The following is a 13,208-nucleotide window of genomic DNA, read 5'->3' as shown; positions in this document are numbered from 1 at the left end:
ATCCTAACACCTACCCGCCCAAGTATGAAATCATTATATTGACTCTGGAAATAAATTTTTGCTTACTTTTCAAGACAGGTCTACAAGCAACAAATGCAAAGCTAAATAACAATTGCATTTTACCTGTTTCTGAACTTTAAATGAATGGTACTGAACTATATGCATTTTTATATAGTTTTTGACTCAACTTTGTGCTCCTGAGATTAATCTATTTGAGAACAGTCCGACTTACTTTATCATTTTGAATTCAGGGTTTTTTTACTTTTAGTTTTTAAATCGTTTAAATTTACATGCAATTCTGTAAATTATTAATTTTAACTGCTGTACAGTTTATTTATCATTGGACATTGGTGCTATTTCCTGTTTAGTATAAACAATTTTATAAGAAACATTCTCAGTGGTGTATCTTGGTATATTTGTGCAGGTGCTTCTCTAGTTTGCCCCTTGCAGTAGAGTTGCTACTACTATTTTTATTTTCAGCTTTACCAGGTAATGCCAATAAGCTCTCCAAAGTAACAATTTACTCCCAACCTTAGAGCAACTGTCGGTCCAGACACTCACCACAGCTGATATTGACTTCTCAATGTCCATCCATCTTGTATGTATATAATGGTGTACTGTCGAGCCTGTTTTTTTAAATTTCTCATATTATGAATGAGGTTAAAGGTCCTCCCATGTTTATAGCCCATTTGGAATTTCTTCTGCAAAATGCCTATTAAAACCAATTGCTTTTTCTTATTGATTTGGAAGGAAAGCCATTTTTTTATTGTATGTGGTAAAAATACCCTCTACCAGTTTAGGGCTTATCTTTTTGCCCCATGGTGTGTTTTGATGAGCAGAAGTTTTTAATTCAAATGCACTAAAATTTATCAGTTTTTAATTTCCCTTTTATGGTTAACTGCTTTTATACACTAAAAAATTACTTCTTTACTTCAAGGCCAATTACTATGTGATTTTTTTATAGTTTCTTGTTCTCTGCAGAAATTTTATAGATTGACTTATCTCTTCAAATGTTAAACGATGCTGTTTAATAGTCTGTGTCTGATAATTCCAACATCCTATATCTTTGCAGGTCTATCTCTGTTGTCTTATTTGTGCTGGCTGCTGCTTGTGGGGTCTTCTTTACTAGTATACCTGCCAAGTCAAGGAGACTATATGTCTGTGTTTGAATAATTAGGGTAGAAATAATCTGAGGTCTAGAATAAAGGTACTTTTCCTCTAGAAAAGATCTGAGTTTTCATCTGCTAAACTCCTGAAATCACTAACCAGTCCAGGATCTCCTGAATTTAAGATCAGACCACTTAAGTCATTATAAACCTGTAAGTCTGTAAGAAGGCCGGTTTACTTCTAGTTTCCTACTATTCCAAAAATGTAAGCCTTTGGATTCCAGGTGAATAAGAAAAGGGTTATTAGACATCCCCCATCTTGAGCAGAACTACACTTAGAAATCTATCTCTCTTCTCAAGGCTCTCAAAATGTGTTTCTTCTGAATTATCAAAAGTCCTCAGGCTGAATGCACCTTTCAGTGTTAGCCTTATTTCTATTTTCACCTTTTCCTAGATTTTCTTTTAACTTATATTTCTCACTATGTTCTTACTTTCTTGAACTTTCAGTGGTACTTTGTATTTCAACCCCATGGGAGAGATGGTCTGAACAACTTATGCCATCATTAATAGAAGCTTTTATCTTTGGGGAACTTAAACATTTATTTTAAAGTCAATTTTAAGTTACGTTATTTCTGTTTCTTCGGAAGGGAATCAATCTCCTGGTTGTAGACTTTATTGGCTTTCTAAAGTTACTTTTCTCATATACCTCAATATTTTCGTTAACTTCTCTGTACCCTTCCCTGTCTAGCAGTTTTGCAGTTGCTTCCTCTTAAGATGCTACAATGTCCTGTGTACTCTGAAGGGAGGGAACATGGTTTTCCCAGCCCTGTGTGAACACCAGGACTGTTAGTTAGATCTAATGCTTTCTGCTGGTTCTTTCCCCAACTTCAAATGTTTCCTCTACCGTGGACACAGATCAGTACTAACCCAAAGATGTCAGAGGGCCCTTCTGTAGATCTCTAAAACACACACACTCTCTCTCTGCTCCTCTCTGCTTTCCGGTATTCTGCTCCACAAATTCTAATCACCTGTCCTCCCTGAATTCCAATATGTCTCCTTTATTCCCTGACACCATCATTCTCTGCTTCAAATCCTTGTCACCGAGCTGTAGCCTGGAAATTGCCTAAGGAGGAAGCTAGAACATTACAGGGACTCACTGTGTTTGTTTTCCTTCTTTCAGGGATCATAATCCTACACTGCCTATAGTCCAGTGATTAAAAACTGTTTCTTATTTGCCTGGTTTCATGTTGTTAGAGAGAGAGTAAATCCAGTCCCTGCTATTCCATCATGCACAGCAATGGAAATCTTTTTTTTTTTTAATTATGTTCAGTTAGCCAACATATAGTGGGAGTCTACATTTTTATTGCAAAAGCATATTTCTAAAAATTGAGAAAACGGGGAAATAATCCACAACTACAATATCCTAATGCAGTTATTATCATCTTCTTCCACTTCTTTCTTTTTCTAGTTTCTATATGGATGTAATAATGATGGCATACCTACAATCTTTTGGTTCTTTTCCTCAGGCAGCAATACTTCTCTTAATCATAATTTTAACAACTATAAAATATCCCATCAAGAGAAGTAAGCAATTGCGAAACAACTGTTCTACTATGGGGCATTTGTTGTTAAATTTTCCCAAAGCTTTTTTGTTATATCACATTCCCTTCATTTGATTTCTGTTACTACCACTCCACTGAAACTCTTAACGTTACCACGTAATCTATAGGTTTAATACTTTTGTTTGCCATTCTCTTAATTTGGTAGAATTTGAAATTTTGACACAGTTCTTCACATTCAGTTCCAAAAGAATTAAGTACTAATGCCTTAAGGTACCTTTTGTAAAGGCTATACATTTAGAATACTAGCTGTGCACCATTCTTAGGAAAACTGAAAAAATGGTTATTCAAATCATGTTCTGTAGGGCTTAATTCTCACTGTGGAAAAAAAGCTGCTAAAGTAATCTTAAAATTTTTATCTTCTGATATAAGTAGTATTACTTTGCCCGAGTTTTTCTCAAAGCTCTTTTTGAGCTCTTCATTTCTTCTAATCTCTGCCCTAATAAATACTGGGTTCTGGGCCTTCAGTTACTGTTTGCATCTCTCTTAGAAACTTTTATCTGATACACACTACTATCTACATGATCCCTAATTTTCTTTAACTTTGATACAAGACTTGACTCCACAGTCAACCTGTGAGTTGACCACCTGCCTGGTGTTGTTTGCCTATATATTCTCAAACTAACAAAGCAAATGCTGATCTCGTTATCTTAGCCTTTCAATCACAACACCTGGTTTTCATTCAGACACGCCCACTGTAATTAACAGTAACATAACTTAATCACCAAGGTTCAAAACCTGTTTATGCTCAAACCTCCCTTGTTTCTTGTATCCAATCAGTTACAGTCTTGACAGCTATTCCTTTGTAATAGCTCCCTTCTTCTCTCAAGTGGCAGAAATCAGAGAATTAATTTCAAGCCTTCATGGCCACATGGCTGAGGGATTATAATTTTAGGACTTCTTCATTTCAATCCATCAAAAACACCAGACTGATCTTCATATATCACAACTTATATCACATTACTCCCTATATCTAGTCTACTATGACTTAAATATGCCTCTAAGCAAGATGAGAAGGTGAACAAAGCAGTGTTTCTCAAACTTTACTCTGAATATGAATCACTTAGAAATCCTCATAAAATGTAGACTTATCATTAAGTTTGGTAGGGGCCTGAAATTCTGTATTTCTAACGAGCTCCCAAGTGATGCCAACGCTACTGGTTCAGCAACCACACTTTACATAGCAAGAGTCTGAGAGTAGAAGAAGCGAGGTGAGAAGCATAACACCTGCTACCAACCTGCCATTTCTAGTAGTACAAAGCTCAAATTCCCCATCACAACATTCAAGTTATTTTAATGCAGTCCTACTCAACCTTTCTAACCTTTAATTCTTATACTTTACATAAATCCTTTGAACAATCAACAAATTATTCAGTAGTTCCACTAATGAGGGTTCTCAACAATGAGTGATCTCTTCCAGAGGACACTTGGCAACGTCTGGAGACATTCTAAGTTGTCATAACTGAAAGACTGCTACTAGTATCTGGTGGGTAGAGGTCACGGAGCCTGCCAAACACTACAACCGACAGGACAGCTCATTACAACAAAGAATTCCAGCCTAAAATGTCAACAATGGTGACACTAAAAAGAACTCTGCCTTAATGTATGTTGTTTTCTGCCTCCCTGCACTGGCTCATTTATTCCCCCTATTCTTATTTCCCTTCTGCTTATCCCAAACCTACCCAAAATTCAAGGACTGGCTCACCTATTTTTCCTATACAATTTTTGTAGACTACTAAGTCTCACCAATCCATTCGTATACCCTAGTTAAATAACACTTAAATGGTGTATGACTGCTACATACTAGGAACTCTTGTAGGCCTTAGAGAGGTAAAGTTAAATTTTAAAGCACAGAGTTGCAGTCCACCATGTGTTTATAATGGAGAAAACACACAAGAAACAGTATGGAGACTGCTGCAATAGATAAGCTCAAGATAACAATGGCAAAAGAGCCAAAAAAGATTAAAAAAAAAAAAAATCAAACTGCAAGTGGGTATATATTTCAACAATAGCTTATAAAAGGATGTGGTTTGATGAACAGCAGTTAAATACAAGAATGTAGGAAGAGAGAGACAGGAGAAAAACAATCCAAGAAGAAAGAAAAACACATGTAAAACATAAACAGGTATTACCTGCAAATAGTTCATCATGATTATTAAATCTGTTAGGAAAGTGGAGCAAGAGATGAAATAAATGAAGCTAGAGACGTAGGTACAGGTAAAATCATATGGTCTTGTACTATAAACAGTCTTGAGTTTTAAACCACCGAGTGTTGTATCAATTTAAGCGGAATTACTAAAATTTAAAGCAAAAAACCCCTTTACTCCCATGGGTTCCCTCTTCCACACACAAACTATTATTTTCTAGCCAATGAACTTTTTTTGTCACCTTTTTTTATTACTCTGATGGCCTGCACTTATTTTTCAGAAATTTATTTTATGCCTTGCCTTCTAATCAAAACATTTCTCAAAAGTTATCTATTTCATAAACATGAGTTATATTTCCCCACAGCTGTTCAGGCAGTATCATAAACATATGAAGTCCTCAAATATTTAATTTCATTTCTATTTTTAAATAGTATCTCTCAACATGAAAAAATACGTGACAAAATGGCTTTCCTGCATGTCAGAGACCCTGAAATGATGCCTTTAAATATTAGGGGCTGTGCACTTGTTTGCTGCTCTGGAAGGGAACGCTAAGAAAAAAGGAGGAAAAAAAGGAAAAGGGCTTTTTACTAGGGTGTAACACAGAAGGAAAGTGAAGAAGGAGGGTTGAGGAGGGGAGCTGTCGGCAGATCCAACCAAGTCCCCAACAGACAAACAGGTAGACACAGAGCAAAGACTGCTGGTTAAAGGAGTCCTACTCTGGCTGGAAATGGCTAAGGTTGCTATTATTCCTTAATATTTATTCTATTATTCTAAAAGTACAAACCAGTGTTTCCAAATTGGTGTACCTTTTTCACTGCAAGTGGCCATCTTAATGTTAATAAACTCATTTTAAATTCTACCATAAATTCTAACAGTTATCAAATAGGAAAAAACAGAAGATTGCTCATTATGAGCAATGGCTCAAGATTCAAACAGCTATGAAATCCACAGTAGCAGAAATAAAATCTGATTTCAGAAACAAACATGAAGTATACAAATGGCTCTAAAACAACAATCATTCAAATAAAAGGAAAAGCTTATTTAAAGATGAAAATTTAAAGTTTGAAATTTTGAGAAAGAATACTGAAAATGTCAGAAACACTCAGCACTTCGCATTATAAATAAAAAACAATCTTTCATGAAGAAAGTAAAATAAGAACCACATGGCATTATATAGATAGGCAGGTAGATACAAAATTTTGCTTAAATTGAGAGAGCCTAGAATCACGGAATTTTAAGACAAAACTTGAAAAATCACATTTGAATTATTTCAAATCTAGACTATATGTATATATACAATTACTTTAAATTCTTGAAAAAAACTTTTATTATGATCCTTGCCCCTACCACCAAAATATACAATTCAAGTGTACCTACCTAATACAGTTACAGTTGTAGAGGATTGAGCATTTCCAAGCGGGAATGTAACAGCTTTGCATATGTATTTTCCAGAATCAGAGAATCCTATGTTATGTAGAGTAATTGTCGCATCATTAAGTGAATAGTTTTTAAATAAGACTCTTCCCTGATATTCTCCTTGAACAGAGAATCCATACTGCGGATGATGAACTGCAACAGTCTGTGAACTTTTGCCATGGATCTTCTCCCATGAAATTTGTGTTATAGTTTCATTTACTTCAATTAAACACTTCAATGAAACATTCTTTCCCCATACTGCTGTGACATGTGGCTCCACAATAATTGGCCCAGCTAAGGCACCTATGGGGGAAAAAATAGTTCTTAAAATAGAAAAAAGTTATACTAATATATGATCATTCTCCCTCCCTTCTTGTTTCCCTCTGTCCCTCCCACTTGCCCTTCTATAGGTCCTCACCTGCACGTCCACACATTCACATACAGACATATGTTTATGATTAAATAATAGGAAGGACTCAAAAGAGGTAGATGTTCCTGGGCCTAAATGTTAGACCCAAAGAGTGACTCTCAAATAAATCAAATACCTGCCAATATGTGTCACAGTGGAAAAAACACTAGATTGGACCAAAAATAAGCTTGGAAGGAGATCATTCCCCAGTCAAGGCTCCAAATGAGATCCCAGCCCTCACTGACACCTCAACTGCAGTCTTGTGAAAGACTCTTAGGCAAAGAACCCAGCTGAGCCATGCACAAATTCATGACACAAAGAGAGATAATAAATGCACATTGTTTTAAAGCCACTGAGTTTTAGGGTACTTTATTCACAATAGATCACTAATACATGCAGGATCTGTCAAACCAAATATAATACCAAAGTATCTTCTGGAAGGTTCCTCTATCAAGAATCTCTATAAAAAACTTTATTTAAGATAGATCAACTACCAGAAAGCATTAATTTAAAAAACATTTATGTAAATGTGAAATCAATTTTTTTCCATTTTGTAGATGAAGAAAAAAAAAGGCCACAAGCAAAAGTTAAAATAAAATGACATCAAACTTCTCCCCTGTAATACTGACTTCCTTCCTGAAAGTGATGGGCCAAATCTAAATTATTTTAGGACAAATAAGACTAATATTTATGAACACTAAAGTTAAGCAAGATGCTGCTCATTGACAAGTATATTAGAACATATATATAAGCCCTTGGAGAGTTTATGACTCACATGTCTCCTGACAAAATAAATATTCAAATTCAGAAGTAAACCAATATAAACACTCAAACATGGAAACTGTAGAAACAATACACTGTATAAATAATATCTTTGAAATTTAAAGTTATGTCTTATTAACATTTTTAAATAAATACAAAAATGTAGAGGGTATCACTTAAAAAATAACCAAGAAAAATGTGTTTAAACATGTTCAAACAGTTCTAAACAACAACAAAAACTTTACAAATTATTATTTCCACCAGCCCTTTTGGGAGAAAAAAAACTATAAATGGATAAATAAAATATAAATAAAGAAATAGGCAAACTGTGTCATTCAAATCATAAATGAATTTAAAAAAATAAGTAAACAAACAAGAGAGCAACTGTACCATCCAGGAGATGAGTAAAGATATATTTCAAAAAATGACAGACAATTCACACTGACTATTACTTAACAGTTATGAAAGAAAAAGATTCTTTTTTAACCATTGCCCCAAAAGAGTATCAGGTCCTCAAAATTTACCATTGTGTTCTATCATGCTTTTAAGTGTAGATAATTACTAAGCTTTTAAAATTAATACAAGACATATAAGTTTTATAAGTATTGTAATGTATTTTAGCAAGCTATCGTAAGCCTAGTACTAAGCCAGAAAATATACAAATAAAAAGAACAATTTATGATGAAAATTTTCATTTAATATTATGAAATAATACACAGCTTTGTGTTTAAAGAAAAAGACACAATGATGAAGTAGAATATTCCAAGAATGTAAGGAATATTTTTAAACTATCACACTGAAAGCTCACATTGACTTTCTCATTTCATGCTGAAAAGGCATTTTATAAAATTTAGCATTCATTATCTGATTTTTTAAAAAACTCTTACAAGTGAGAAAAGAAGGACTCTTATAATAATAAAGTAGGCTATTCTGAAATCGTGGCCATCATAACAATACTAAAATAGAAAAAGGGGGCATTGCTATTAAAAAAAGATCAAGACAAAACGGTGCAGTATCATTATCAACTGACAATGGAAATTCCAGTGCAATGAGGTAAAAGAAAGAGAAAGGAAGGAAGGAAGGAAGGAAGGAAGGAAGGAAGGAAGGAAGGAAGAAAGAAAAGCATTAGAAAGGAACAGACAATTATTATTTGAAAAACCTATTACCTGAAAAACCTAAGAAGGACAAGTAACGAGCTATTAGAATAATATGGGTGCATATAAAATATGCAAAATATATCCAAAATATACAATCAACATGTCATGATGGGTGATAACCTTTACAAATTTATTATAGAAAAGACAGTATTTGCAAAACATTAATATTTCAAATGCCCATTAATAAAGTTCTAAAGAACCTATAAACCTGAGCAATTGACTTGAATAAATGTAAGATATGTCATGTTCCTGTAGGAAAACTTAATACCATTTAGACATCATATCTCCCCACACCACACAAATTCAACGCAACTGCCGCAAAATCTCTGATAAAAATTCTTGAAACTAGAGTAGGGACAATAGATAAGACATATTTGAAAAATATCAGTGGCCCAGTAGGAGGGAGGGGAAATGCTAAAGTAAAAATAACAAAAAGCTTACTATTAGTACCTAAAAACAATTAAGTGCACAAACTGACCAACAGTTTGTATGTGTGTGCATACATATATATATATATATAAGTACTGTAATATATATATATTAGTACTGTAATATATATATTACTGATATACAACAAAGTATTTTGTATGAGTGGGGAAATAGTGAATTAGTCAAGATGCTGAAATGACAGGAGCAAAATACTTGGAAACAGATCCCTGCCTTCACACTAAACACACACACACACACACTCACACACTCACGGACTGAAGATCAAACTGTAAAAAAGAGGCACATATGGCTGCACATATACTGACAATAACTTTGTATATTCTGGCAAATAACATTAGTTACCCCTAGAGAGTGGGATACAGAGGATTAAGGAAAGAACTTCCAGTTTTTACTGTGTGTTCCTCTTTAATATCAAAATCATTTATAAGTAATGTTCACAATAAAAGCAAATTAAGAATAAAAATAAACAATTAAGTCCTCCTTGGGCAGAAGTGGAGAAGAGACAGGATAAGGTGTTATGGACTATTTGCACTTCCCCAAATTTTTATATTGAAGCCCTAATCTCTAAAGTGATACTGTCTATAGATGGGGCCCTTGTGTGGTAATCAGGTTTATATGAGGTCATGAGGGTAGAACCCCAATGGTGACATTAGTGTTCATATAAGGAAAGGAAGAAAGACAAGCTCTCTTTCTACCATGTGAGGACAAAGCAAGAAGGTGGCTGTCTACAAGTCAGGAAGAAGGTCCTCACCAGGAACTGAATCTGCTCACACCTTGATCTTGGACTTCTCAGCCTCCAAAACTGTGAGAAATAAGTATGTTGTTCAAGCCACCCAGTCCCTAGTGCTATGTTATGGCAATATAACCTGGGTGGGATAGTGCTAAATCCTACCTCCTTACAACTGGTAAGAAATATGGCCTAGTGAGCCACCATTACTCAAGTGGAGTATTTGGAGACAGGAAAAAGAAAAAACTAATCCACTGACTCAAAAACATATTTACAATATTTAAATATATTCTACAATATTTAAATAGGGAAAGCCACTCTCAGCATAAAAGACAGAAAAACCACCTAGAAAAGGGTTGATAGATTCGACTAGAAAAACTGACCCCCTAGTAAAGACCTTGAGTAGATTAAAAAACCTACAAATAGCTATTTTTAGTAAGCTTAATTTTACTCATAAATATTAATATAACTATCAGGTTTTACTTTTTCATCTTTTGTTTTAATATCTAGGAGAAAATGAGTAATTTTTACTTTCCAATTTTTCTACAGAGTTATTCTGGGTAGTTTTTGCAAAAGGAAACTTTGGCACAATTTTCTGTTGTTTCAATCCTTAAAGCTCTGAACAAGTTTTGATAATTTAGCTCTCCCTTAAATTCCATGAGCTTCTAATAATACATCTCCTTGTTTGTTTTAGTCAGCCAAAGTTAGTTTGTGTTGCCTGCAAACAAGGGTCTAATACATTTCCAATCCTAGACAAAACCCAAAAGTTAAAAACCATTTCTAAGTAAGATTTCCCTACATGGAATCTTTAAACTGTGGAGAAACAGATTTTCCACGTGGTTCTTATACCAAAGTCACTATCTGAATGCCTCACTTCTCAAAGTCTCCCAAACACTGAGACTACCGCTTCCCATATGAAGTGGAGTTTGACAGAACAGAAGAGTATCCTGGAGAAACATAAATGTTTATTTATAAAGACCTAAATTATTTGAAGTAAGTCCTTCATTAAGCGATAAAAGTCTAGAATATAAAGAGGCTAAGGAACAACAAAGACCTGAACTTTTCATATCTGGCAAGACTCTACCTAACATTATCAGAAGGTGTTCCTGGCTACCGTACACTCTAGAGGACAAAGAAAAACATAATACCATTTGTACCATTAACTAATTAATTAAATTGAACTTATTATCCTTTCAGAGAGAAAGACAAAGAAGTGTTTTCCTCCTGCCTGTACCTCCCATGAAAACACTAGAACCATGAAAATAAAACTGTCTGGATTTTTCATGTGTATTTGAACAGTCAGTCAGGATTTAGAGTGTACAGACAACACAAATCACTTGGAAATATTCAAAAAGAATTGTGACAGAAAAATATAATGTAATGATTTATGTACTATAACTTCTATGGGTTATTTAAAAAAACAAACAAAATGACTTGACATTCATATTAGAGATCACATTAAAGTGTCTGAAATGCAAGTATAAAGTGACAACAGTTCACTTTACCTCTCCTACTCCCAACAATGAACCAAAAAGTAATAGAAGTTACCACAAATCTATCTTTAATACTACCTTTTTTGGTACATTGATTATATATACATATATATTTTTTTACCATATCTCTTTTTCAAACTATGGAAATGGCAGACATTTTGGACATTTTAGGTTCCAGGATCTTTCAAATGTTACAATCTACAAAATAGATATATGCAAACATTCTACAAATCAAACTTTACTGTAATCTATGTCCAAATACAACAAAACCTCCAAAAATCTCTAGGTATGGACCCTTTCAGACTCCTCAAATTTAGAATAATCTTTAAAGCAACAACTGAAGTACACATTTTTAAGAAACTAGCAAAATCACAGTATCTAGGTATTCTCAACAATTTCTTAAATTTTAGATGAATCAGATTTATTACAAGCACATTCAATAATTAACCTGAATTGTTTTAAACTAATAAGTGTTTAAGTGACATCAGCTTTAAAAATGCAAGTCTTTTCAACAACTTCCCCCAAACAACACTCAAAACAGAAGCATAGAAGAGTGAAGCCAAGTGAATTAAATAATATAATGTAAAAACTTAAGTGTAACTGCAAACTCAAATACCACTAGAACACGAGAGAACCTCTAACTTCTTGTCATGTTTTATTTAGTAAGAATAACTCTGAGCTCATAGGAGGTCCTATAGCCTAAAAAGAAACTGGATTACATACTAAAAATGATGGAGAAAACCCAGGACATTCATTTATCAGTATGAACTAAGGTACATACTTTTGTGCCAGGTACTGTTCTAAGTACTGGGTATAGTACTGAACAGCTGCCCCTGTCTTTATGCAGTTTACATTCTAATTAGAGAAAAATAATTAAAATAAAAAGATATCAGATAATAAGAACTATGCAGAAAAATAAAGGAAGGTACCGGTGATTGCTTTAGGGTACCACCATAGCTTTTTTAAGGGTACCACCATAGCTTTTTGTTGATGCAGGAGAGAGAAGATGGGATCTGAATCAGGATAATCAAAGTGCAGTAGTCAGATGCTGGATATACGGTATTGTAAAAAAAAAAAAAAAAAAAGGAACACATAAAAACAAAAACAAAAAAACCCCACAACACAGGATTGCTGGTGGAACAAAAAACTGGGTCTGAGAGAAATAGAAGCCAAAATCACCCCAAAGTTTTTGGCCTGTGCAAGTGCAACAACAGAGTTGCCATTTACCAAAATGAGAACTAGCAAGTGGAACATTTTTAAGGGTTAGAGGTAGACAGGAATTCAGAAGTAGTTTTGGACTTGCCTATTTCACAACCAAATGTGTATTGGTGAATAAGCAGCTGGATATATAAGAAAACGCTGTTTTGGAGAAAGTGATAGACTGAAAATATAAATTTAGACTAATCTTCCCATAAAAGGTATATAAAGTCATGAGACTGAATGAAACCATCTACAGAGTATTAACAGCATCAAGACCAAGCATCCATGGTCCATTCAAACATTTAAAGGTTTGGAAATTGAGTAGAATTCAAAAAAGATGACAGAATAGTCAGGGACGAAGGAAGAGTACCAAGAAGAATCCTGCACTGTAAGTGAAGGAAGTACCTAGAAAGAGAGAGTGATCAATTATTCCAAATACCAACTGGCCAAAAAAGAAGGACCAATGAATTTAGCAACTGCCTTAGAGTGGTGAGGATAAACGCCTGACTGGAATGGATTTATATGGATTTATAATAGTATAAAGACCTCTGCCTGTAGACAAGAAGGAGTAAAGGGATTTACCCTCCTGCTTGAAACAACCATTTCAAATCAACAGGCAACAAAGAATATTGATCCTGAGAGACAGTAAACATACAAGGCAAGCCCAATAACTGACCTCGGCTTACCACCTGGAGTGAATTCCAAGGCCTTAACATAGGGAA

At 34.3% G+C, this 13,208-nt stretch overlaps 1 protein-coding gene across 1 annotated transcript in view; it reads right to left on the bottom strand.

Annotated features, from left to right (window-relative positions):
- The window catches only part of NECTIN3 (nectin cell adhesion molecule 3), a 66,185-nt gene that overhangs the window by 16,956 nt on the left and 36,021 nt on the right, over positions 1 to 13,208 (bottom strand). Inside the window, exon 2 of the mRNA XM_040621210.1 lies at positions 6,250 to 6,591. Within this exon, the coding sequence (XP_040477144.1) occupies positions 6,250 to 6,591 (342 nt within the window). The remainder of the gene's footprint in view (positions 1 to 6,249; positions 6,592 to 13,208) is intronic.

This window comes from Ursus maritimus, unplaced genomic scaffold, assembly GCF_017311325.1.
Source record: "Ursus maritimus isolate PB19 unplaced genomic scaffold, ASM1731132v1 scaffold_4, whole genome shotgun sequence".
NCBI lineage: Eukaryota > Metazoa > Chordata > Mammalia > Carnivora > Ursidae > Ursus > Ursus maritimus.
This window is presented reverse-complemented; position numbering and strand designations above follow the sequence as displayed.